The 24,750-nt window shown below is 62.6% G+C and overlaps 3 protein-coding genes across 3 annotated transcripts; 2 read left to right on the top strand and 1 right to left on the bottom strand.

Annotated features, from left to right (window-relative positions):
* Positions 1–98: 98 nt before the first annotated feature.
* On the bottom strand, positions 99–9,360 carry HMG20B (high mobility group 20B). Its single transcript, XM_066205500.1, has 11 exons — positions 9,255–9,360; positions 7,188–7,422; positions 6,513–6,573; positions 4,134–4,233; positions 3,727–3,930; positions 3,420–3,540; positions 3,265–3,317; positions 2,935–3,010; positions 2,548–2,763; positions 2,002–2,134; positions 99–1,322 (listed from the first exon to the last, which is right to left on the bottom strand). Exons 3-11 carry the CDS (start codon positions 6,548–6,550, stop codon positions 1,310–1,312), a joined length of 954 nt encoding a protein of 317 aa, XP_066061597.1. The 5' UTR covers positions 6,551–6,573; positions 7,188–7,422; positions 9,255–9,360; the 3' UTR covers positions 99–1,309.
* On the top strand, positions 9,124–19,518 carry MFSD12 (major facilitator superfamily domain containing 12). Its single transcript, XM_066205498.1, has 10 exons — positions 9,124–9,423; positions 13,965–14,175; positions 15,016–15,139; positions 15,360–15,557; positions 15,799–15,891; positions 15,979–16,071; positions 16,771–16,941; positions 17,202–17,296; positions 17,977–18,107; positions 18,708–19,518. Exons 1-10 carry the CDS (start codon positions 9,144–9,146, stop codon positions 18,800–18,802), a joined length of 1,491 nt encoding a protein of 496 aa, XP_066061595.1. The 5' UTR covers positions 9,124–9,143; the 3' UTR covers positions 18,803–19,518.
* Positions 19,519–20,384: 866 nt separating this feature from the next.
* Positions 20,385–24,454, top strand: LOC136302091 (GRAM domain-containing protein 2A-like). Its single transcript, XM_066205405.1, has 13 exons — positions 20,385–20,408; positions 20,992–21,204; positions 21,600–21,724; positions 21,818–21,893; positions 22,098–22,271; positions 22,364–22,462; positions 22,591–22,662; positions 22,732–22,791; positions 23,071–23,134; positions 23,394–23,504; positions 23,607–23,709; positions 23,898–24,017; positions 24,087–24,454. Exons 1-13 carry the CDS (start codon positions 20,385–20,387, stop codon positions 24,100–24,102), a joined length of 1,257 nt encoding a protein of 418 aa, XP_066061502.1. The 3' UTR covers positions 24,103–24,454.
* The last annotated feature ends 296 nt before the right edge of the window (positions 24,455–24,750 follow it).

The raw sequence follows: 24,750 nt of genomic DNA on the forward strand, positions 1-24,750 counted from the left end.
ATGAAGAGCCTCTGCCAGGCTGGAGGTGGGAGAGCAGCCGGCCCAGAACCAGCACCATCACATCCTCCCCAGCTGGGGCTGAGTGCTGCAGTGATGGGTTCAGGGCTGTCACCCACGGATCCACCCCAACAATCCCAGGATCTGCTCCAGAGCTCCCACTGAGCACAAACACGCAGGGACCAGAGTGGTTTTCTCCCACATTTATTTGCTCCCATCTCCATCCCCAGCCCAGCAGCACCAGGAGATGGCAAATGGCAGATGCACAGCGCAGGCCTGGCAAGCGAGGGAGGGGTGGGAACGCCCCGGTCCGGGTCAGACCCAGGGCCAGGCCCATGTAGTGCGTAGTAAGAAAATAAGACACTCTAATTACACAGTCTGAGATTAATGACAGGCAGTCCCGGGGACACCAACCCCGACCCCGGTTGCCAGCACAGTGGTCCCACAAGAGCAGGGGGGCTCAGGCAAAAGGGGTGAGAGGCAAAAGCCAGTGCAGCACACCCAGGGTCCCTGTAAGCAGGAAGGAGTCGGTCACAGCTCCCCTGCTACAGGGGTCCCCACCCCAGGACAAGGTGGGTCCCAGGTTCCCTCTTCCAGGGGTCCCCACCATGGGAGGGGGTCAGTCCCAGCTCTCCCCTGCTCCCTGCCCCAGGAGGGCAGTTCCAGCTCCCCTCTAGCCTGAAGAGTTTTATTGCTTCCAGGAGCTTGCTGCCTGGTCCCAGATACAGAGGGGAAGAAGGGAAGCCAAGCAGGGTGACAGGGGCAGGGGGTGAAGGCACCCATTAAATAAAAGCTGAGGCAGGCACAGCAGGAAGGAGCTGCCCTCATGCCCCTGCTGGGATGGGACCAAGGGGCTCCCAAGCTAGCCAGGGGACAGGAGGCAGCACAAGGACCAAGGGGGTCCAGGTCATCCCCTAGTGCCCCCCCCCAGCCCCAGTTCACCCTAAAAGGGTGTGTTCACTCCAGGCTCAAACCCACCAGTGCCTCCCCTGCCTCAGCCAGGCTTCAGAGAAACCCTGGTTGGCAAGGCAGGGCTGGGGGGCCAGGGGAGAGCTGGGGGTGCTCACACCAGTGCTGATCCTCTCCAGCGCTGCCCCAGCTGGGCTCTCAGCCCTGTCACCGCTTGTCCCCCGAAGCTCAAGGTCCCTGGAGCTGGTGCAGCTGTGGGTCAGCTGGTCCAGGCTGGGGGGTCCCAGCTGCAGGAAGGTGCAAGGGGAGCAGCCAGACCCCCTGCAGAGACTGTCCCTTGAGTGAGCTCCAAGGGACAGGCCCAGGGTCCAGCCAGGCCCGGGGTCTGGAGGGACTGGTCCTCTCACAAGTGTTCACTGAGGAGGGAGAAAAGCATGGTTGAATCACAGAATCCCACAATGGTTTGGATTGGAAGGGCCCCTAAAGTTCATCCAGCTCCTCCTGCCATGGCAGGGACACCTTCCACTAACCCAAGGTTGCTCCAAGCCCTGTCCAACCTGGCCTTAGACACTTCCAGGGATCCAGGGGCAGCCACAGCTGCTCTGGGCACCCTGTGCCAGGGCCTCCCCAACCTCACAGCCAGCAATCCCTTCCCAATATCCCATCCAGCCCTGCCCTCCGGCAGTGGGAAACCATTCCCTGTGTCCTGTCCCTCCATTTTTTGTCCCCAGTCCCTCTCCAGCTCTCCTGGAGCCCCTTTAGGCCCTGCCAGGGGCTCTGAGCTCTCCCTGGAGCCTTCTATTCTCCAGGTGAACACCCTCAGCTTCTCCCAGCCTGGCTCCAGAGCAGAGGGGCTCCAGCTCTCAGAGCAACTTCATGGCCTTCCCTGGACTTGCTCCAACAGATCAGCACCTTTGGACATGGGGACACATCCTGAATTCAGGGACTGGGCATCCCTCTCCCACAGCTCCCTGGAGCAGCTGCACACCCATCTCTGTCCACATCTTCCCTGCTCAGCTCCCATCACCACCAGCTCAAGCTCAACCCTGCAGCCCCATGGGGACACCTGGGCCATGGTCCCAGCCCTGCACTCACCTGGCAATCCGGGACAGGATCTCCTTGACACGCAGCACCAGTGGCTCGTGCTGCAGGGGGTTGCTCTCGATGGCACTGTGCAGTTTGGCCATGTAGAAGTCCAGGGTGCTCAGCGTGGGGGTCTCCCCCGTGCCTGTGAATGACAGCCCAGTGAGCAGGGCCAGTAGGTCCCCACCCAACCCTGCCTAGGTGCTCGGGACTGCAGAAGGGCCCCCAGCACCAGATGCCACCTCCTGCAGTGGCACAAGCCCAGGAACACACGAATTGGAGCCAATCTGGGGTGCAGCTGTGAGTGTGGCTCCAGAGAAGGAAGGATCCCAGTCTGCCCTACCCCAGGACAGGGAAGCCAGCTGGCTGTCACATCTCTGGGCTTCCTGGAAAGCTCCCCAAGTGCTGCAGGATCCCACCCCAGCAGCAGATGGGCACTTACCACCACCCCACTACCCCACCGTGCTCCCCTGCATGGGATGGGGCGACCCCTCAGTGCCTCTCTGCCCAGGCAGGGGTCCCAGCAGCCAGGGGGCCCCACGGCTGCCCCCAACTCACCGGGGATGGGGAGGGAGGCGAAGCTGGCAGTGAGGGCCTGCCGCACGGACTGGAGCTGCTGCTGCAGGGCCAGGGTCTGCCGCTCCTCCTGCGCCAGCTCCTGCTCCAGCTTCTCCTTGGCGCAGTTCATGCTCTCCGTGTGCTTCTGCAGGATGGCATTCTGCTCCTCGAACTCTGTGTTCATCTTGCGCAGGCGCCGCAGCTCGGCCTCCCGGGCTGCCGGGACAGCACCGTGTCCATGGGGACAGACGCCGGCCCCCTCAATCCAAGCCCAACCCCTATCCCACACACAGCTCTTCCAAGCAGCTCTGTGTCACCAATACACAGGTGCCAGCCAGGACCTGGCCCCTCCATATAGGCTTCCCAAGGACCCTTCACAGCCCCTACCCTTGTTTTGGTCCAAGAACTCCTCGGTGAAGATGGGCACATCAAAGGTGGAGAAGGTGTCGCTGCACTCGCCAGCCTGAGGGACAAGAGGTAGGCGTTGGGCAGGGCTGAGCCCACCAGAGGGGACCCCAACACCTTGGGGCCAGGCTGATGAGGGCACCAGGACAGGGTGAGGGCTGGACCTGCCTGGCAAGTGGGGAGGGAGGACAGCTGTGCTCTGCCTACCACCTCTCCAGGAACCTGGGACTCACAGCCCCAGAACTCCCACTGCCCACCCGCACCTGCCCAGCAGTGCGACGTGCCACACAGGCAGACCTGACAGGGCCTTACCTTGTGTGGGTGTCCATTGAGTAGGGTGTTCATGGCCACCGCACCTGCGTCCTCTGTGGGGAGGAAGAAGGTCACCCCAGGGACCAGCCTCATATCCCCAAAAGGTTCTGGCAGCACCTGGCTGGATCCTGGCAGCCACTGCTTCCACAACCCACCTTTCTTGATCTTTTTCTCCTGGATCTTCTCTGTGCACATTTTGTAGGCCTCTGACTGCTGGTATTCCCGCAACTCCTTCATGTACTGCTGCTTCTCCCGCTCCGCCTCATCCAGGTACCGCTGTGGGGGGTCACAGAGGGGCTTCAGCCTGACCCAACCCAGGCTCCTGGGAGCCGCTGACCCTTCCCTGCCCAGCTCCCACTCCCTAGCACCAGGTCCCGCACCTTCCCTGGAGCAAGCTCAGGGATTTGGGGAGCAGGCTCTGGAGCTGCCCAGCCAGGTGGGGTCTCCCCTGGGGCCCAGTACCTGCTTCTCCGAGAGCTGCAGTTTGCTCCACTCTGCTCCCAACATCTTTGTGATCTCCGGGAAGGGCAGGTCGGGATGCTGCGTGCGGATCTGCTCGCGCCGCTCATTCAGGAAGCGCACGTAGCCCGTCACAGGGGCTTTGGGGCCATTGGGAAGGATCTTCTTCCTCTTCTTGCCCTTGGGCCAGCCCCTCTTCTTCACTGGCTGGCACCCATGGGGAAGGGACAGCCCATCAGGGATCAGAGCCATTGCCATCAGTGGGACACGGGAGCGGCCCATGGCCACAGCCACAGCCTCATGTGGGCTGGTGCAGGGCAAACAGAGGGGCAGGGACAGCCCCAGCCCAGGCACCTTGGGCCCCACTCTCAGGTATCATGTGAGAAGGGACACAGGTTCTGGGGACTCACCTCCTCCTCCGGCTTCTCGCCACCCACCCGCGCCGACTCTCCCTTCTCCTGTTTGATGGCAACCAGGAAGTTCCCATGCTGAGCCTTGCCTGTGGCATGTCTGCAGCCAGAGAGCACCATCAGAGAGCTGGGACATCATGGTGACCAATAGTGACACATCCCCCAGCAGGATGACCTTGCACTCACCCGATCGCCCAAATCCCCTGACTCAAACAGCCTGGCACTGGCCATGCTGCAGCCCTGGTTCCCAAAAGGGGAGGCTACAGCAGAGTAATGGCACTGAAGCAGAGCCCAGCACCGGGTGAGCAGGTGCTGCACACTAAAGCTGCTCTGAGACTCGTCAGGGACATTTGGATGGGGGTTGGCTCTTGCAGTCAGGCAATATTGACAGTCACATCCCTGCCTGTCACCTGGGCTTGGGACACACCTTGGTGGGGAGTGCCAAGGGACTCTGCAAGGGAGGAGGAGCCACAGGGGCTTGTATCCAGGCACCAGAGGCACCACCTGGAGGCATCACCAACACCCAAGGAACCCTGGAGGCAGAGGGTGAGGGCAGGGTGCCAGCCTGACCTGCTCCAGCCACAACCACCCCAGCAGGTTTGTGCTGTGACACCTCCCCAACACCCTGAGCAGCTGCACTGCGGGGCCCAGCCCCACTCCCCAGGTCACTGCCACAGCTTTATGGATCAGCAGCTGCTTCGGGCAGAGCCTCCCCGTCCCACTGAGCACACACAGGTCCCACACTGGGTGGGTAGAGCCTCCATGTCCCACCACAGCATCACCGTGGGGCTCCCCAAGCCCCCCTGGCACCTCCTCCAGTTGGCTCCATCCCCCAGCCCTACCCCATTCACACGCCTGAATCCTCAAGGCAGCTTCTGCTCTGCTGGAAATGTCCTCATCACATCAGGGGAGCCACAAAGGACTCCTGAGTATCACCAAATGTTGCTCACTTGGGTTCCAACCAGGTTCCCAGACCTGGGAACCAGCCCAGGGCCAAACACAAGCCCTGGCAGAGACGTACCAAAAGCCACAGCAACCCCATCCCACTCAGGATGTACCTCAGAATTTCCCTTGTGTTTGCCACATCATGTACCTGGATCAAACCCCAATCCCTGCAGAAGACCCCAAGCTATTGCTATCCATTTATCACCCAGACAAGCCATCCTTGCAGTTAATTTAGTGTGCCCCTTCCGTGAGTCACCAGCACAGAGCCTGCCACTGCACCAGCCCTTGAAGACAAAACAGGACAAGTCCCTCCACCAGGATCAGAGGATAATCAGTGGCCCCCACAGCCCCACACTCAGAAAAAACCCTACAGGAAGATGTGAGACCACCTCTTCTTCCAGCTCCTGGGGTAAAAGAACCCTCCGAGGTTGTGCAGGGTCACAGCCAGCCTTTGGCTTTATCAGCTCCAAAAAGCAATGTTCCCAGTGATGTCCACAGTGTCATCATGTTCGCCAGGAACACCAACACCCTCCAGCACCTTGTCACCCTCCCTCCTTGTGATCTGGATTCCTTGAATGCCTAAGGATGCTTTAAAAAGTAAAGTTATCTCAGGCAAGATTTCTCCTCAGCCAGTTCACTCTGGCATCCACCTCCCTCCACCTCTGAGGTACTTCTCCATCTGCCAGCCACTGTGCCAGGAGGGACAAGGCCAACACAGAACAGCACAGATCTCATGGGAATTCAGCCCTTGCTGGTTCTGATCTCCCAAGATGCTTAGAATCACAGAATCCTGAAATATCCAGAGCTGGAAGGGACCCACAAGGATTACTGAGTCCAACACCCTGGCCCTGCACAGACACCCCAACAATCCCACCCTGGGCATCCCTGAGAGTGTTGTCCAAACGCTCCTGGAGCTCTGGCAGCCTCGGGGCTGGGACCATTCCCTGGGGAGCCTGGGCAGTGCCCCAGCAGCCTCGGGGGGAAGAACCTTTCCCTGAGCTCCATCCCAAGGCCTGACACAGCTCCAGCCCTTCCTGGGCTCCTGTCCCTGTCCCAGAGCAGAGCTCAGCCCCTGCCCCTCTGCCTCCCCTCGGGAGGAGCTGCAGCCCCCGAGGAGCCTCCCCTCAGTCTCCTCTGCTCCAGCTGAACCAGCCAAGTGCCCTCAGGCTCTCCTCAGACCCTTCCCCAGCTCCGTGTCCCTCCTCTGGACACTCTCCAACAGCTTTGGATCCTTTTGATCTTGTGGTGCCCAAAGTGCCCCCGGCACTGGAGGTGAGGCTGCCCCAGTGCAGAGTAGAGCAGGACAATCCCTCCCCAGCACACACAGACCACCCAAAAGGCTTGGAAGGGGGTGAGTTTCTGCCGCTCTTTGACCGGGGGCACTGACACAGAACAGGGTGGCTGGAGAAGCTTGTGGCAGGTGGTGACACTTACAGCAGGGCAGCGGGCGGCTGCTTGGTGCTGTGGGCCATGGGCAGGCGTCTTCGTGAGCGCCCTGTGGACAGAGCACAGCTGGCATTGCCATCAGGCTGGTGGTGCCCACCGGGGTCCCCCTGCTGAAACCCCCCTCGGAAATGTCTCCGTCGTGGGGAAATCACAGGATGCCTCCCCGAATGGCATCTGCTCCCCAGCCAGCCCCTTACTGGCCTCTCCACCCCTCCCCCCCCAGCCCCCAGGATCCCGGCACAAGCTCCAGCCCGCTCCCACTGACCCACCCCCTCCCTGGGAGTGCCATCTTAGCCCCCACGGGCTCATCCCCCCGGCCCCCCTCCAACCCGCCATCCCCAGTGTCTCCTGAGCCCTCCCCTGCAGAAGCCTCCCTCCCCCGAGCCCCACCGCAGCCCCAAGAGGTTCATCCCCACAACGCTCCGCGCCCCCTCGCATCCCCAGCGCCCCCCGGGCACCCCCTCACCGGCCCTCCCCGTCGCGCCCTCCCTCTTGAGGTCCCACCGCAGCGCCCCGATGGGCTCGCGCTCATAACCCGCCCTCTACTCACGATTCCCGGGGCCCCCCCGGACCCCGACAGAAACCCCCCCTCCCCCCTTCCCGGATCCCCCCATAGGATCCCCATGGAATCCCCCGTCCGGACCCACCGCCGCCGCCGCTCACCTGACCACGCCCCTCTATTATTATGCAAACGAGGCTCCCGCCGCACCGCCCCCGATTGGCCGCTCGGCTCCGACTCGTTGAGCGCAGCCCCACGCGGATTGGCTGGATGTGATGACGTTAGATGGAAGCGGCGGCAGGGGGGCGGGGCTGGCGGGAGCCGCGCGCGCGCGCGGCTGGGATCCGGCCAATCAGCAGCCAGCGTGCGGACGAGGAAGTGTTGGGGAGAGGGCAGCGCCTTAAAGGGGAAACGACAAAGCCGTGGGGACGCACGTCTGTGGCCCTGTGTGAGCAGCGCCTTAAAGGGGCAACGTCATGGCGGCGTCCCACCACCGCCGCCCCATTCCAGTGACCCCAGTATCTTCCCGTCTCTCCCAGTAACCTCAGTGCCCACCTCAGGACTGATCCACTGATTCAGCTACCCTCCCCCACCGCTCCCAGCAGCCCCAGTACCTACCCAGCAGGGGATACCCATGACACCAGTACTTATCCCAGAGTACCAGTGACCCCAGTACTCCCCCAACACTGCTTCCTGTCACCCCAGTACTGGTCCCAATGACTCCATTAAATGCGCAAGGGGAGGTCCCCACGACCTCCAGTCTGCTCCCAGTGTCTCCAGTATTCACACATTCGCAGATCCCCATGATGCCTGTAGTCACACAGAGTCCCAGTGACCCTAATACTCCTCTCTAGAGGGTCTCAGTGCCCCCAGTACTGCTCATACTGGTCCCAGTCACACCAGTACCGACTCAAGAGGAAGTCCCAGTTGCCCAAGTAAGCCCACGCTTCTCCCAGTGACACCAGTATTCACCCAAGAGGGGTTGTCCCAAGACTCCAGGAGTCCCAGGGAGCCCAGTACTCCCTCCACACGATTCCTACTAACGCCAGTGCCCATCCAAGCAGAGGGTCCCCGTGACATCTGCAGTGATCCCAGCGTCCCAGTGACTCCCATCTGACTGCTTCCAATGCCCACAATCCCTGTACCGTCACTCCCGTAGTCTGACACTCCCCACTTGGTGCATACTGGGATATCGGGGTGAGTGGGAGCAGTGGGATGGTGTACCGAGACCATTGGAGCTCGGGCAACTGCGGGTATCCTGGGGACCCTCACTTGAATATCGGGGCTCCTGGGAGCAGTGAGGGTGTACTAGTGTCACTGGAATTCTGAGGTGCCTACTGGCAGCATGGGGACCGTTCCCTTGCTGGGGTGGGTACTGAGGTCACTGGGAGCAGTGTGGGGGTACTGGACTGACTGGGACTTTCCCTTGTGTGGGTAATGGGACTGTTATAGGCGGCACTGGTGGAGCAGTGTGAGGGTACTGGGGTCTGTGGGACTCATGGGCAGGGCAGGAGTGCCTGGAAGTGTTGGAATAATACTGGGATCGCTGGGAGCACTGGTGTGAGACTGCGAGCAGTACAGAGCCTGTACTGGTTGTGACTGGGAGCACAATGGGGACACTACTGGTGTGACTGGGAGCAGTGTGGGGGTAATACTGGTGCAACTGGGAGTAGTGCGGGGCCAGCACTGGTGTGACTGGGAGCAGTATGGGGCCAGCACTGGTGTGACTGGGAGCAGCGTCGTGGTACTGGTGTGACCGGGAACAGTACGGGGCCACAGCTGGTGTGACTGGGAACGGCGTGGGGGCAGCTGTGGTGTGTCCGGGAGCAGTGCGGGGACAGCAGTGGAGCCCCTGGGATCGGTGTGGGGACAGCACTGGTGCAACTGGCCGCTCATACGCTCCCACCTCCCCCCAACCCGGGTCACCCCCCGCTCTCCCCGCCCAGGACGCGTCGGCCCCAGGGGATGCGGGAGATCGCCGGTCCCGGCCGGTCCCTCCCTGTCCCTGCCCTCTCCTCCCTCCTCCCTGCCTGTCCCCTCCCATTCCCTCCCCCCTATTCCCTGCCGCTCGCTGCCGCCGGGCCCGTCCCGGCGCTGTCCCCGCGGGCTCTGGCCGGGCCATGGCGGAGCTCCCGCAGTCCCCGGGCCCGGCGCTGCCGCTGCGGGCGCGGCTCAGCTTCGCCTGCGGGCACTTCCTGAACGACGCGTGCTCGGCGCTGTGGTTCACTTACCTGCTGCCCTTCCTGCACGCCGTGCTGGGCTACGGGCACGGCGCGGCCGGCGGGCTGCTCCTCGCAGGGCAGGCGGCCGACGGGCTCTGCACGCCCCTGCTCGGCTTCGAGGCCGACCGGGCCCACGGCTGCGGCCGCTGCGGACGCAGGAAGGGCTGGCACCTGGCCGGTGGGTGCGGGGCACCGGAGGGACCGGGGACACCCGGCCAGGGGGTGCGGGGGACCGGGAGCTCTGATGGGGGAAGCTGGGTGGAGAGGGCTGACACCGGGAGAGCCTTTCTGGGGTGCCCGGGGTGGAGGGCGGTGAGCCTGAGAGGCCTTGCTGGGTTGTTTTGGGTGGGGGACACCCGGGCGAGCCCTTCTGAGATGCTCCAAATGAAGAGGGATGACCCCGGGGGAGCTTTTCCGTGTGTCTGTGTTGGGGGACATCCAGAGTCCTTCTAGGATGCTCTGAGTGGAGAGGGGTGGCCCCAGGGGGCCCTAATGTGTTGTTCTATGTTGAAGGACACGCAGGGGAACCTTTCTGGGGTGCCTGGAAGGGGGTGGCCCAAGGGTGCCTATCCAAGGCCCCAGGGTAGCTTTCTGCCGTGGCCCGGATGGAGATGAATGGCCATGGGGAGCCTTTCTGGGGTGCCATGGGTGGGACACACTGCTGGGGTGCCAGAGATAAGATGGATAACCCCAAGGGGCTTTGGTTAGGAGAGGGGAGGAGTATGGCTGTGAAGGAGAGTTTCTGGGGTGCTCTGGGCTGGGGGTCACCTGGGGGAGCCTTTCAGGGGTGCTCTAAGTGGAGAGGATGGCTCTAGGGGGGCCTTTCTGGAGTGCCCTGAGGGAGAGGACCAAGGGTGGCTATCCAAGGTGATGTGTAAAAATGGGTGACCCTGGGAGAGCTCTTCTGGGATGCCAGGGGTGGGAGACACCCTGCTGGGGTGCTCAGAAGAGAGACGGGTAGCTCCAAGGAGCCTTTCTGAGGTGCCCTGAGTGAGGGGCTACCCAGGGGAACCTTTCTGGGATGCCATAAGAAGAAAGGGGTGACCCTGGGTGTACCTTTCTAGGATGCCCAGGGTGGGGGACAGTGGGGGATGCTGGGTGGAGGGAGTTGGCCCCAAGCAGCTCTGCTGGAGGAGCATGGGTAGGGGGACACTCTGCTGGGGGACATGGGTGAGGCTCCTCCAGCGTACAGGATCAGCCCCAGGGTATCTTTCTGAGGTGCCCTGGAAGAGGGGTAACAAGACCAAGGGTACCTTTCTGGGCTGGGGGATCAGCCTGGGGGGTTCCCTGGAGCGGGGAGGAACCAGGGTACCTTGTGCCATGAAGGTCTCCTGGAAGGTGTGGGAGCCTTTCTGGGGAGGGGGACCATCATGTGGCAGTGAGGTGGGGACAGGACCCCCCCAGCTGGAGAGGGGCAGCCCCAGGGGTGTTCTGGGGTGGAAGGGAGCAGTTCCTCCATGGAAGGGGGGGCTGCCCTGGGGGCTTTTGGGGTGCTCTGTGGAGGGTGAAGGGGCTCTGGTGTGTAGGCAGTGCGCTGGGGTGACAGGAGATGGGTCTGGGGTGCCTTGTGAGGATAGCCTGGGAGATGCCTTTCTGCAATCCCCTGCAGCAATGAGTTGGGGACAGAGCTGCTCCATGTGTAGGGAACAGTGGGATGCTGTGCCTGGATGGAGAAGGGGCACCATGGTGTCCCTGTCCTGCCTGGGCACCACCCCACCCCAGGGGGCTCCCTGCTGTCCCCTGGGCTTTGTGTGTGTGGGTGGCAGTGAGCTGGGGGTGAGACCTACATGTTTAGACCTTGCAGCTGTAGCAAAAACAAGACCAGCAGTGAAATCTGGGTTTTCCCAAAAGCCCAGCTGCTTCCTCAGCAGCTCTCAGTGTCCCCAGGGGGGGACCCTATGGTGTGGGGCCCTTGACTATACTGGGGATGTGCACCCCAGGGGCCAGCAGTGGGGTTCAGCCATGGGATGCACAGAAGGCTCTGGCTCACAGGAATTATTGACAGATTTGTCTTGCATTGTGCCCCGAGTCAAAAAATGGAACGGAGTGCAGGAGCTGGTGGGGACCCATCTATCGAGGTCCCTCTCTGAGGGGACAGCATGGCGTAGAGAGGGGTCCTCGGTGCTGTGACTGGTGGAGGAACCTGCACATCCTGCTTAGCTGGCACTAAGCAGGGGACGGGGCAGTTGGTGGAAGAAATGCCACCATTGATAACAACCCTCGGTAACAAGCGGGTACTGCCTCACGCGGAGCAGACCCGTGTGGAGGGAGGACGGTTGCAGTGTGGGTCCTCTTATCTTGATGTCAAATTTATCTCGACCAACTGCTTCATGCAACCCAACGGCAGCCTGATAAACTGTCTGACCTCGCCAGAGCTTGGCTTGGTGAGTCAGGGAGAGTGTTGAAGGGGCAGCTTCATTCCTGCCCCACTGTCAGCTGCATTGGCGCCCCAGATTTAGGGAAGTGGCCAGAGCTGTTTTCTCCCCCTGCTCCAGCCGGGTCTGCCCTGCGAGCATAGAGGGGAAGTCCTAACTCAGGCCTTGTATGGGGGCTGCAGGGAGCAGAGCACAGCCCAGGGCAGGCTGGAGCAGGAATGCAGGCTGTTTTCCAGGCTGGAGTGTGGGTTATTCCCAATGCTTCTCTAGGCTGACTACAGAGTGACCAGTGGTGGTGGCAAACCCACCCGAGCTGGCTGTGCCGGGGCCACTCGGCTCCCTTCATCAGGCTGCAGCGAGGAGTGTTGTGTGCGAGCGGGGTGTCTCGTCCGGTGGCAAACCCGTGCTGAGATCAGAGGAAATGTTGTGAAACCACAGCCTCGGGGTGGGGGAGACACCACGAGTTGCTATCAGTGGCATCTTCCCACCGCGGCCGCGGTTCCCAGTGTTCCCACAGGCGGTCCCGGGTGTCCCCTGCCTGCTTGCCAGCTCTTTTATGGGGTCCAGCTTCCTGACACAGTGGGGAGGAAGGGTAAGCGTTTCTTTGATGCCTGACTCAGCCTGTCTGGCAGTGCTGTCCCAAAATCCCTGCCCCAGGGGCCCGTGCAGCAGCCTGTCATTCTCATGATCCTGCCCCTGCAGGGCCAGAGATAAGAAACTGAGCCTCTGCCTGCCCAGGGGTGCTGCAGGGGTGGGCAGAATGGTCTTGGGGGGGCTCCCATGGCCCCACTTGGGAGAGCAGGGGGTCCCCAGGACCCCTCTGACTCAGTGCAGCCACTCCTGGGCACTTGGGGTACATGGGTATTGGGGTGCAGCCCTGCGCCAGATGGGCACAGCTCCATGGGGTGGACAGTGGGGTCACTCTGGTGGTGGACACTGCCTTTCCCGGGGGCCACGAAGAGGAGGTGACACTCCTGTGGTTGTGCTGGTGGCAATGGCTCATGCGTGGGCACAGGAGCAGCCCTGGAGGCTGCAGCAGCCGGGTCCCCACAGCTCCTGCCCCAGTGCTCCCCTGGGAGCCCTGACAGCCCTCACAGGGTTGCAGAACTTGACCCTGTGGGGCCCTGGGACCCTCACCCCTCATCTGGGCCCAGTTAAAACGCACGGAATAGAGAGGATCTGGGCTGGTTTGAGCATTCATGGACCTTCCCATGCCTGTGGTTTGTCTGGGGCACAGGTACCACATGTGCCGGAGTCCTCTGTCCTTCAGAGCTCCTGGAGCACCAAAGCCGACTGTGAGCCAGTGTGGGGACCCAGCACCCCTTGGTGGGATGGATAGGGCTGGGCTGGGGTTGTCACTGCTGCTCTTGGCTTTGCCCTGGCCTGCATGGCTGTGCTGTGTGGGAGCAAGGAGGAGGAGGAATTCCCCTTCATGGGTGGGAGGAAGAGGAGTCAGTCATGAGGAAGAGAGGTTCTTGTAAAGTGGAGAGGGTACCTTGGGGACCTGGCAAAGCACATTGCCCTCAGCTGTAGGAACAGCTGTCCATCAGCACGCAGTGAAGCTGGGGACATGTAGGACAGTACAGGGGAACATGTGGGGCAGGGCACCAGGCTCTGTGTCGGGGCCTGGGAGTCTGTGGAGCCACTTGGCAAATAGACTCTGTAACTTTGAGAAAGGGAAGGGAGAAGCCAGGCTGGCCTGTCTGCCCCACACAGGGTCCCTACGCAGAGCGTCCCCAGGCTGCGTCCCTGTGCTGTCCCGCCACAGCAGAGGGAGAAGCCTGGCTCAGGTGTCCCTGACTCAGCAGGGCCTTCCCGGAGCCCCCATGGCTCTGTGTCACCCTGTCATGCTGTGGGTGATGTCTGTGAGCGTGGCGGAAGCTCAGCTCTCTCTGCCAGCCCCACGGGAGAGGGGATGTGGAAACAGACAGGGTGCCAATGCTCATGGGACAGCCAGAGCCCCCCCAGCCTAGGGGTGCCACGTCACCACGGGCAGACAGCAGGGAGGGGTTATCTACACCTGGGGAAAACGAGAGCCTCTTGGTGTCTGTGGGTGTGACACTGAGAGTCTGTCATGATGTCTTGAGGGGACAGAGCAGTGCCAGCGCTGTGCTGGGGAAGGACCTTGACTGGGGGGTGTCTGTGCTGGGTGCCAGAGAGAAGATTATTCCCTGTGCAGGACGGGCTGAGGGGGTGTCTGGAGCTCCATGTGTCTCATCTGGCTGGGGAAGGGGCCCACCTCCCTCCCCAGCTCTGGTGTAGAACCTGTCCTGGAGAGGATTGTCTGTGTCACATTGGAGTCCTGCCAGGTGTGCAGCCTCTCACTGCTCCACTCTCTCCCCAGGCACCACCTGTGTCCTTGTGTCCTTTCCCTTTGTCTTCAGCCCCTGCCTGGCCTGCAGGGAGAGCACTCCACAGTGGGCAGCCTTCATCTACTACCTCCCCTTCATCATCATCTTCCAGTTTGGCTGGGCAGCCACGCAGGTGTCCCATCTGGCCCTCATCCCTGAGCTGGTGAGAAGTGATCATGGGAAGGTGGAGCTCACAGCTTTCAGGTGAGCACAGGCACACGTGGGGGTTCCCTGGACCTGGGCGAGCTGCCCTGCCCGTGCTGGGTCCCATCACTGTGTGACAGGGGGTCCCTGGGTGTTGTGGCACACCAGAGACCTCTGCATAGCAGGACGAGGACTGGGCCATGTGGGTGTCCTGTGGGATGTCCCAAAGGACACTGGTCCTGCGTTGGTGGCCCAAAGCCTTTGCTGCCAGGAGGGAATGTCTTGATGCCAGGGATGTCAGTGGCACAGCCTGTGGGACACTTCCCTGAGCTTGGGACACCTCTCCTTTGGGAATGGATAGCAGCATTTAGGGGAGGGCCTGTCCCTCCTAGACGCCCTGAAGGAGACTGGACATGGCTCTGGGGACTGTTCTGGAGATGAGATGTCTCCAGGGCCAGGTGGGCAGTGCACTTGGCTCATCTCTGTCAGGATCAGGATGTGGGATGGGATGCTTATCCCATGGAGCAGGGTGAGCAGGGAGGATGTGGGGTAACCATGGATCCAAGTGGTCCCAACTCTGGGGGTACCAGGGCAGGCAGCTCATGGCATCCTTGAAGCACAGGTGAGCTGTGCCTGGAGGGGGAACAGACTGACCTGTGGGGATCTTGGTTTCCTCCCAGTCATGCCCCAAGGCTTGGACTGGACACAATGGGAGTTGCAGCAGTAAGGCTGATGCTTGGCCAGGTGCCTTGTGCCCTCAGAGGTGTCGCCTCAGCCGTGACACTGGGGTGCAGAGGCTGTAGCACATCTGGTTTGGAGGGCAGCTGTGGGCAGAGGTGTCCTGCTGTGCTGTCCCCATGCTTGTCCTTCTGCATCGCTGCAAGGTTTCCTTCCGCTCAGGTATGCCTTCACTGTCATGGCCAACATCACTGTGTATGGCCTGACCTGGCTCCTGCTGAACTTCCAGACGGACCAGCCCGACCACATGGAGCACCTGGGCCCCCAGGACATTCCTGTGTTTCGGGTGAGTGGCAAGGCACAGTCTCTGGGGTTCCCTCTTCCCATGGCTCAGCTGGGGAGGTACTGGAGGGAGTCAGGGGGCAGTGCCCTAAAACCTCACCAACTGGGCAAGAGCCACACTGAGCCGTCCCTGGGATTTGGGCACCCCTCCTTACCCTCCAGACTGCTGGGGGGCTGATGGTGGGCTGCCCCCACTTCTGTTCTCACCCCCACTGCCTCACCAGAACTTGGCCCTCATCGTGGTGGGGCTGGGGGCCGTGTTCTCCCTCATCTTCCACCTGGGCACCAAGGAGAAGCCATACCCACCAGGGGTGCTGCCTGAGCCAGAGGAGAGCACCCCGCTGCTGCACAAGGAGCCCCCAGGCCCCCCGCGCCCGCTGCTGCTCTGGAAGGACTGGCTGCTGGAGCCCTCCTTCTACCAGGTACGGCTGGGCAGGACTCCCCTGGCCTGGGCTGCTGCCCTGCCTGGGAGCCCTGGGTGTCCTGCAGCCACAGGACTTGCCCAGGTGCAGGTGGGGATGGAGAGAGGGGGTGTTCTGGGCATCCATCCACCGCCTCAGAAGGGCCGTCCCCTTCCTGCTGGGCACCTGTCCCATGACAGCTGGACAGGGAAGGTCCTTCCCACTGGCTGAGCGCTGATGCCCTGGCCCTGTCCCTTCCCAGGTCGCAGTGCTCTACATGGCCACTCGCCTCATTGTCAACCTGTCCCAGACCTACATCGCCATGTACCTGACCAACTCGCTGCTGCTCTCCAAGGTGGGTGCAGGGCAGGTCCCGGGGCACGTGGGAAGGTGTCCTGATGTGGCCTGGGGCTCATCTCCTCCCTGTCCTTGTCCCTTGCAGAAGTACATTGCCACCATTCCCCTAGTGATGTACATCAGTGGCTTCCTCTCCTCATTCCTCATGAAACCTGTGAACAAATGGATTGGTCGGAATGTGAGTCCAGGGTGCTGGAAAGGTTGGAGTTTCACCCCAGGAGAGGCCCAGGGGCCAAATCCTGGCTGTAAGCAAAGCTCCTGACACACCTGAGCTGGAGAGCTGGGACCCCTCATGGACCCTCAGTCAGCAACCAACCACTGCAGCATGGGTCCTGCTGGGACTGGGGGTGGTGGGCAGGGATAGGGATGTGGGTCCTCCTGGGTCTGGGGATTGTGGGCAAGGATGGGGCCAGGGTCTTGTTCATCTCTGGGGCTGGGGAAGGCAATGCTGGCCCAGAATTACCGTGTCCCATGCAGGCCTGACTGGGCTGCAGAGCCCTGTGGTGCCCATCAGGGGCAGAGGGGGGGTCTGGTTACACTGGCCTGGGTGGGCACATGGTCTGCAATGCCAGCAGCAGGGACCTGCCCCTCAGCGTGTCCCATCTGTGCTGTTGGGTGCCAGTGGAATGTCCCCTGTCCTCACAAACATTTCTACAACTCTGCCCGGGCTCCTTGGGCTGCAGAACAGCCTGGATGGAGCACAGCAAGGACCTGCTTTTGGGGTCTCCTTATTTACATACAGCTGGGATAGAGCCAGGGCTGTCCCTCATGGGTCCTGGGCAATGCTGGCCCTGTGCCCTCCCTGCTTGCTCCTCCCTCATCGAGTGCCAGCTGATGTCTGAACTCCCCCTCCTCCCTCTGCCTATCCCCATCACAGCTGACTTACTTTGTGGGCATCCTGGTGGTCTTGGCCTTCGCCTCCTGGGTGGCCGTGGCCAGGTCGATAGGAGATGAGATCTACGGGCTGGCAGTGCTGCTCGGGGCTGGCTCAGCCACCATCCTGGTCACCTCCCTGTCTATGACTGCAGATCTCATTGGCACCAACACGGTACGGCCCCTGTTCCTGGTGGGATGGAGTGGGGTGTCAGGTGGGCACAGAACCCACAGTCTGGGGTGGGCACTGGTTAGGGTTAGGGGATGGAGACGCTGAGAGGGGGCTCTGCTGGGCAGCCCCCATGTGCTGTGCCCTGTGAGTGCTGTGCCCTGTGCTCTGCTGCTCTACTGCAGTGAGGGCTCTGCCCATGAGAGGGCACACAGGGCTGGGTTGCCCAGCATGGCACAGCAACGTGGTTCCCTCTCCTCCCACAGCACAGCAGTGCATTTGTCTATGGTGCCATGAGCTTCACGGACAAGATGGCCAATGGCCTGGCTGTGATGGTGATCCAGAACCTGCATCCCTGCCCGTAAGCATCTCTACAGAGCTGGGACCCCTCTTTCTTGGGGGCCACGAGGAAATGTTCCAGGGTTGGAGCAAGACACACGGGAGGGAACCAGCTCGGATTTATAGAATCACAGAATGGTTTGGGTTGGAAGGGACCTTAAAGATCATCTCCTTTCATTCCCTGCCATGGGCAGGGACACCTTCCACTACACTAGGTTGCTCCGAGCCCTGTCCAACCTGGACTGGAAGACTTCCCAGGGATCCAGGGGCAGCCACAGCTGCTCTGGGCAACATGTGCCAGGGCCTCACCACCCTCACAGGGAGGAATTCCTTCCTAATATCCCATCTAACCCTGCCCTCTGGTAGTTGGAACCCATTCCCCCTTGTCCTGTCCCTCCAGGCCTTTGAACAAAGTCCCTCTACAGCTCTCCTGGAGCCTCTTTAGGCACTGGAAGGGGCTGTAAGGTCTCCCTGGAGTCTTCTCTTGTCTGGCTTTGATTTGTCTTAAACCCTTCTTCACCTTCTCTCCTGGCCTTGGACAAGGGTGGCCCAAGCCATTCCCTGGGTATATCCTTGCCCTGGGCCTTTCTCTCACACCCCAGTGGGAACCAGTCCTGACTCTGATGCAAGGACATGGGACCACTGCCTACAGGTCAGTAGTCCAATCCCAGCCTCCAAGCACATCCCTGTTTGTCCTCACAGGAGTGAATTGTGCTGCCCTGCCTGTGTCGACTTCTACCGCTGGGTGATGGTGCTGGTCACTGGTGGCATTGCCATTGCTGCTGTCACCACGCTGTGCTGCATCATGGTGTGGCCCATCCGGATCCGCTACCGTGAGTGGGGCTGAGGGCTTGGGGGGCAGCCCAGTGTGGGGCTGGGGGCACTGGGAGCCCCGTGGTCTGTGCCAGCCTCAGCTAAAGCTGCAGTGTCTTTGCAAATGGCCCCAGTGGGGCAGCAGTGGGAGCCCTGTCATCACTGGGCTGGCTGTGGCCTCGCTTGCAGGGGAACCCTCATGGTAGGACCCAGGGTAGGGCCACTGTCCTTCCACTGCGGCCCCCAGAGACGGCTGTGTCGGCTTGCTGTGCCCTTCTGAGGGGCAACACCCCCCTGGCCAGGTCATGGCCATGCTGGCCCTGGGGCTCCAAGGGGTGTCAGGGGCAGCTCCATGTGCTGGCAGCAAACACTGGGGGACAGTGGGGTGACCTTTGCCAGGCTGGGGAGCCAACACCTCTGCTCAGTGCCTGTTCTGCCTCTCTGGGTGCCAGTGCCTTGCTGTGGGGTGGGGGAACAGGACAGACCCCTCATGCTCCTTGGGGCCCCGCTGGGTCAGGCTCCTGGTGCTAGCAGAAGAGTCCAGGAGGACCAGACCAGCACGTGTGGGTCACCCCATGTTGCCATCTATCCTGATCTGTCCCTTCCTCATCTTCCTCCAGGTGCTGTCGTCCTTCAGGGGCTGAGCAGTGCTACCACCCCCGAAAGTGGCACTGGGAGCGCCGAGGGGGAGAGCCAGAGCAGCACCGTCAACTGAGCGGGGTTGTGTCCTTGGCCACTGTGTCCTCAGGGCTGTGTCCTAAGCCACCATGTCCTTGGCCACCACGGTGCCACACTCTTGAGTCTGGAAGGTCCCCTGCACTGGGGGCCGCTGGGCTCTGGGGAGGGGGCTGACCCCCACCCTGTCTCCTTGCACTGGACTCGTATTCCCACCCTGGACTCATGTCCCCGTCCCGGACTCTCGTGTCCCAGGCCCCACCGGGCCAATGAAGGCTGTCCACGGTGTGGTGCGACCGGTGCAGGGTCACCTGTCACCTCTCACCCGCACAATGAACACTAGAAGGGCTTAGGCCAGGCCGGAGCAGCCCCAGAAGAAGGGGGCGCCCGGCCCGAGGTTTTAACCTGCTTTTGTAAGGTCAATACATACAAACGGCACTTTATAAAGGAGGAGAAAAAGGAGAGAAAAAAACCAACCGCAGCGCTGATGGCCCTGCTATGGGGGTGGGTTCCGCTCTGGGGTGCGGAACGCCGCAGCTGAGGCTGGAGCAGGTTTGGGGCGCGCAGGGGGTCCGGAGTGCCCAGCGCTGCTCCCGCCCGGCCCCTCGGAGAGCGGCGTCCTGAGGGCCGGGGGGCAGGGACGGCGGCCGCGGCAGCCATGGCGGCGCCCGCACACGGGACGGGCCGCGGAACGGCGCTGCAGACACGTGATTGGTCCGTGCGCTGGGCCCCGCCCCCGAGACAGGACAGCCAATGGGAGCGGCCCTTGCGCGGCGGGGGGTGGGGACGCAGAGAGAGGTGGGTGTGGGTGTGTGACACCCTCTATGTGTGTGTGTGTGTGTGTGTGTGTGTGTGTGTGTGTGTGTGTCCGTATGTGTGTTAACATGTATGTGTTAACATGTATGTGTCCAGGTGTACCTGTGTGTGCCCACACGTGCGTGCAGGGATGTGCTGTGTGCACACAAGGTGCACGCGCGCAGGTGCCGGGGGCTGTGTACATAACCCACGGAATGGTTTGGGTTGGGAGGGACCTCAAAGTGCATCACGGCCAGGGACACCTTCCACTGTCCCAGGCTGCTCCAAGCCCTGTCCAGCCTGGCCTGGGACACTTCCAGGGATTCAGGGGCAGCCACAGCTGCTCTGGGCACCCTGTGCTAGGGCTTTCCCACCTTCACAGGGAGTAATTCCATCCCAAAATCCCATCTAGCCCTGCCCTCCGGCACTGGAAGCCATTCTCCTTTGTCCTGACCTTCCATCCCTTGTCCCCAGTCCCTCTCCAGCTCTCCTGGAGCCCCTTCAGGCCCTGCCAGGGGCTCTGAGCTCTCCCTGGAGCCTTCTCCTCTCCAGGTGAACAGCCCCAGCTCTCCCAGCCTGGCTCCAGAGCAGAGGGGCTCCATGGCCCCCCTGTCCATGCCCTGTGCCTGCACACACAGGTCCGTGTGTGCACCCTGGCTGGGCTGTCACGGAGCCCCTGCCATGAGGGCTGTGGTGTCATGTGTGCACAGCAGGACACGAGTGAGGGGGGGTGCAGGGGGCCGGGGAGTGTGACAGAGTGTGGCCAAGGGCAGGGAGTGACACCCCGAGTCTGCCCGCTGTCGGGGAATGGAACGGGATCCAGGCAGATGGAGCGGGAGCCTGAGAGTGCGGTGGGCGTGCGGAGCGCAGCCCCCTCGGGCCGGGCCGTGTCCCACCCCGGGCCGGCCCGGGTTTATGGCCGCTCCTCGCCGCGGGAAGGGCGTTGTCAGCCGCAGTCCAGAGAGCAGGGGCTGAGCCGCGCCGGGTCCGTGGCCTTCGCACCTGCCGCAGGGCCCGCGGGGGGGGCACGGTCTCGGCTCTGCCCAGCGCCCCCAGCCCGGCCGCGCCCCCTCCCCACTTCCCTCTGGGGGTCCCTGTCCCACAGCAGAAACCCCCGGGGCGAGGGGCGGACCTGCGCCCGGCACTGCCAGGCGTTGGGGGCCAGGGCAGGAAGGGGGGGAGCGGGCACCAGGCGGGCAATGCTGTGCGGTGTCCCGGCATTGCGGGATGTCCCGGGTTTGCGGAATGCCCATGGGTTGCAGAGTTCCCGTAGAACTGCGAAATGCCACAGGCTTGCACAGTGCCGCGGGGCTGTGGCTGCGCCGCTCTGGTTCTCAGCGCTGCTGGGGCTGGGGTGCATTTGCAGCTGTTTTGGGGGGCAGTTGGCAGGTCCCGCATTCCCCCGGGGGCCGGGCTGGGGCTCACCCCCTGCAGCCCCGGTGCGTCCTGGGCTGGGGCTACCCCGGCCGCTCCCTGCGAACCTGCCGCCGCCGCCCGGCCCCGCCCGCTGCCCCTCCTCGGGAGGAGGAGGAGGAGGAGGAGGAGGAAGAGGAGGAGGAGGTAACAGCGGAGCAGGAACGGCGCTGGAAGGAGTGGGAGCGGGACAGCTCCGACGGGACGGGGGGCCCCGGCTGTGCCCCCCAGCAGGTACCTCGCGGGGAGCGCGGGGCCTGCCCGGGACGGGGTTCTGGGGTTCTGGGGCTCCTCTCTGGAGTCAGACCGGCCACGCACTCCCGCCCCCAGCACCGGCCGTCACCCGGGCCGGCACCCCCCGGTCCAGGGATCACTTTCCCTGTCACCCACCGGTACAGAGGTCACCCCGTCACCCCAGCCCCCGCTGCCCACGGGAGTCGCAGCCAGCACATGATACCATGGGACAAGGCAAAGGGGTCATGCGACCGGGTGAGCTCTGCTGTCCCGGTCCCGGCGTGGCCTGAGCCCCGTCCCCATGTCCTCTCTGCTGGAGAGACAGGTTGGTGACACTGGGATCTGCTGTGCTGCAGGAATAGACTGTCCCCACAACCTGCCCTCTTCTCCCCCAGCTGTCGGACTCATCCCTCATGTCGGGGAGGCTGAGGCGTAGCAGGCGGGAGGTGCTGGGGGAGAAGCAGTGGCAGAGTCTGGAGGAGAGGGGAAGTGCCCATCTGAGGCAGCCCAAGCTCACCAGGTGGGTGCTGCACCTCACGGGGATGCATCCCACATCCCAGCCCCACATCCCACCTGTGCCCCTCGAGTCACCCCCTCCGATGCCTCCTTCCAGATCCAGGACCTATGAGCCCTCCTGCAAGGAGACAGAGCAGGCGGCCACAGGCAGGCAGGGACCCCCATCTCCCTTGGTGAGTCTTGGGGTACCGGAGCTGAGGAGCAGGACCCCAGTGCCAGCCCCAGCCCCATCGTCTCGGCTGGACACTCTCTTGGAGTGCGGGCCGGGGGAGGGCTTGTCCCGGTTCCGTGGCAGCCGTGGTGATGGAGCAAGGGGCTGCAGGATGCCCGCGGTGCTAGGGCTGGCCCCGTGTACCACTCCCCATGACCTCCCGCAGCTGAGCAAGCAGGACAGCAGCTACCGCCGGGCCTTCGGGGAGCTCGCCGAGCAGGACGTGCTGCTGGGCTGCTTCTCATGCGCGTGGCAGAGAGAGGTGCCCTACCACGGCCGCCTCTACGTGTCCTCCCGCCATATCTGCTTCCACTCCAACCTCCTGCTCAAGGACATCAAGGTGGGCTGGCGTGGGTGTGGGGCCGCCGGCACAGGCAGGGGCACAGGTAGCAGCCGAGAACACGGTGACAGTGCCTGTGTCCCCCGGCACAGGCCGTGGTCCCTGTTGCCTCCATCTCAGCCCTCAAAAAGACCAACACGGCGCTGCTGGTGCCCAATGCAATCAGCATCCGCACGGCCAAGGGGGAGAAGGTGAGACCGGGGACAGTGCTGGGGGACAGCCTCACCCAGGGCTATTTGGAGTGTCCTGGTCCCCGTGGGCTCTGGGCTGTGGCCAAGGGGACAGCTTTGGCACAAATCCCCTTCCTGCTCCCTGGCAGTTCCTCTTTTTGTCCCTGCGCCAGCGAGAGGCCACGTACCAGCTCCTGAGGTCAGTCTGCAAACACCTGCAGGTACGTAGGGACTGGATGGGGAGGGGGGTATCCATTGCAGGGCACCTCCCTTCATCTCTCTTTGCTCAGGACAGCAGCCAGAGCCCTCGAGACTCCGTGAGCAATGAGGAAACGGTTAGGAAGTCTCAGGTAAGGCTAGGGAATGGAGGGCAGGAGGGCGCAGCAGGAGGAGGGTTGATACCAGACCCCTGGATAGGTGGTCTGGGGTGGTCCCAGACCCCTGGGAAGACGGGGGGGGGGGGGGGGGGGGGGGGGAACATGAAAAGCCCCTGCCCGGGGCAGTGCAGACCCCAGGACCCTTCCTTCATGTCGGTGACACAGGTCCTATCCGGTCCTGCCCATGTCCCCATGGCAGTGGGGCAGGTACCTTGGGGACACACATCATGACCAGGGCTTGTCCTCTTCCAGACCTCGAGCCAGTCAGACCTGGAGCAGAGCACTCCAGAGCCCAACAGCCTCCACAAATCCCTGGGTGAGCGGCCACCCTGGTGCACCCCTCGCATGCTCACAGCCCTGCTCGCGTCCCCGCCTGCATTCGTGTCCCACTGGCAGCTCTGGGCTCTGCTCCTCCCCCCAGACATGCATGGTTTGGGAGGGACCACGGAGCCCTCGCCCCCACCCCCGACTAGCATCTCCCACAGCTCTAGGGAGTGCAGGATCGGCTTTCTGTGCCCCAGGACATCTAGACCCTTCCCTGGGGCATTCATCGAGTGTCTCCTGGTCCCCTGCAGATAAGCCAAACCCGAGATCAAGGCAAGCGGAGGACGAGGATGACGGGGTGGCCCTCCTAGTTCCCAGCAGCAGTGGATGGGTACCCTCAGCAGAGACACGTGGCCTCTGGGGTGGGTCAGGGGGCTCGGGATGGGGCGATGAGCCTGGAGGTTTTACACCCTGGCAGAGCTGAGCAGACTCTCAGTGCCACTAACACTGCCTTGTCCTGGCAGGGGGACACCACACCGTGCTCTGGGCCTGGGCGACTGCACTTTGCTCCTGGATAAGCCCCCAGCTGAGCCCTCTCAACACTATCATCATCATCTACCTGCTCCTGTGAGTCCCCAGGACCTGCTGACACCCCCAGTCCCCATCCCTACTGAACCCCAACACAGCCTCTCCAGGGTGGCACTGGCAGGCAGGGGTTCCTGCATTTCCCCTCAGACACCCATCCCCAGGGTGAGCACAGGGGATGGCACTGCTCACCACCCTGTGCCCCCTGGCTGATGCTGGCCTGTCCTCAGCATGGTGGTCTTGCTGCTGTCCTCGGGGTACATCGGTCTGCGCATCGCGGAGCTGGAGCAGCAGCTGGAGCAGCAGCTGACGTTCATGGGGGCTTGGCCAGACCTCAACCTGTCACAGCAGTGAGTGGTGGGCTGTGGGGGGGCCTCTGTCCCCAGCAGAGACTCCCCCTCACCCTGCCTCCCCCCCAGGTACAAGACAACGTGAGGCCACTGAGGACCATCAAGAGCTCCAGCTGGCAGATCAGGGGGTTCAGGGGTTGCTCTGAGCCCTTCCTTGGCCTCTCAGGGGGGACTCTGTCACCAAGTGCCTTCCAGCCCCCCACGAGGCCTGGGAAACCCACATGGGCTGTGAGGCTCCATCTCACCCCTCCTGTCTGCCCACCCTGAGCAGCAGCAGAAGAGACCCAGGGAGCTCTTGGTGGGGCACAGAGCATGGAAGGCAGGCTGGAGTCAGCACCAAGACCCACCCAGCCCTCCCTGCCAAGGGGGGGCAGGCAGAGGGGGCCAAGCCCCAGGCAAGGCAGGGGCACAGAGATCAGAATATTCTATTAATAAAAAACCACAAAATCTGTACTATATTAATACTTATTATTTGCTGGGCCAGATGCCACAGGATGAGCATGAACCAGTCCTCCATCACGAACCCCCTGCTCCCCAGAACAGACCAGGATACAGCAGGACCAGGGGCTTTGACTCTGACTGGTGTGGGGAGGCAGCTCCAAGTGCTGATGTCCCGGGGGTCCAGGGAACAGCAGAAGACCCTGAGCAGTCCCCCAGGGAGCTGACTGCTGCTGACAATGGGAGACAGAGGGGAAGGGGTCAGTGGGGATCCAGCCAGGGAGCCCCAGGGCCC

Source organism: Chamaea fasciata, unplaced genomic scaffold (genome assembly GCF_029207755.1).
Source record: "Chamaea fasciata isolate MVZ Bird 193981 ecotype frontalis unplaced genomic scaffold, bChaFas1.0.hap1 SCAF_28, whole genome shotgun sequence".
Taxonomy (NCBI): Eukaryota; Metazoa; Chordata; class Aves; order Passeriformes; family Sylviidae; genus Chamaea; species Chamaea fasciata.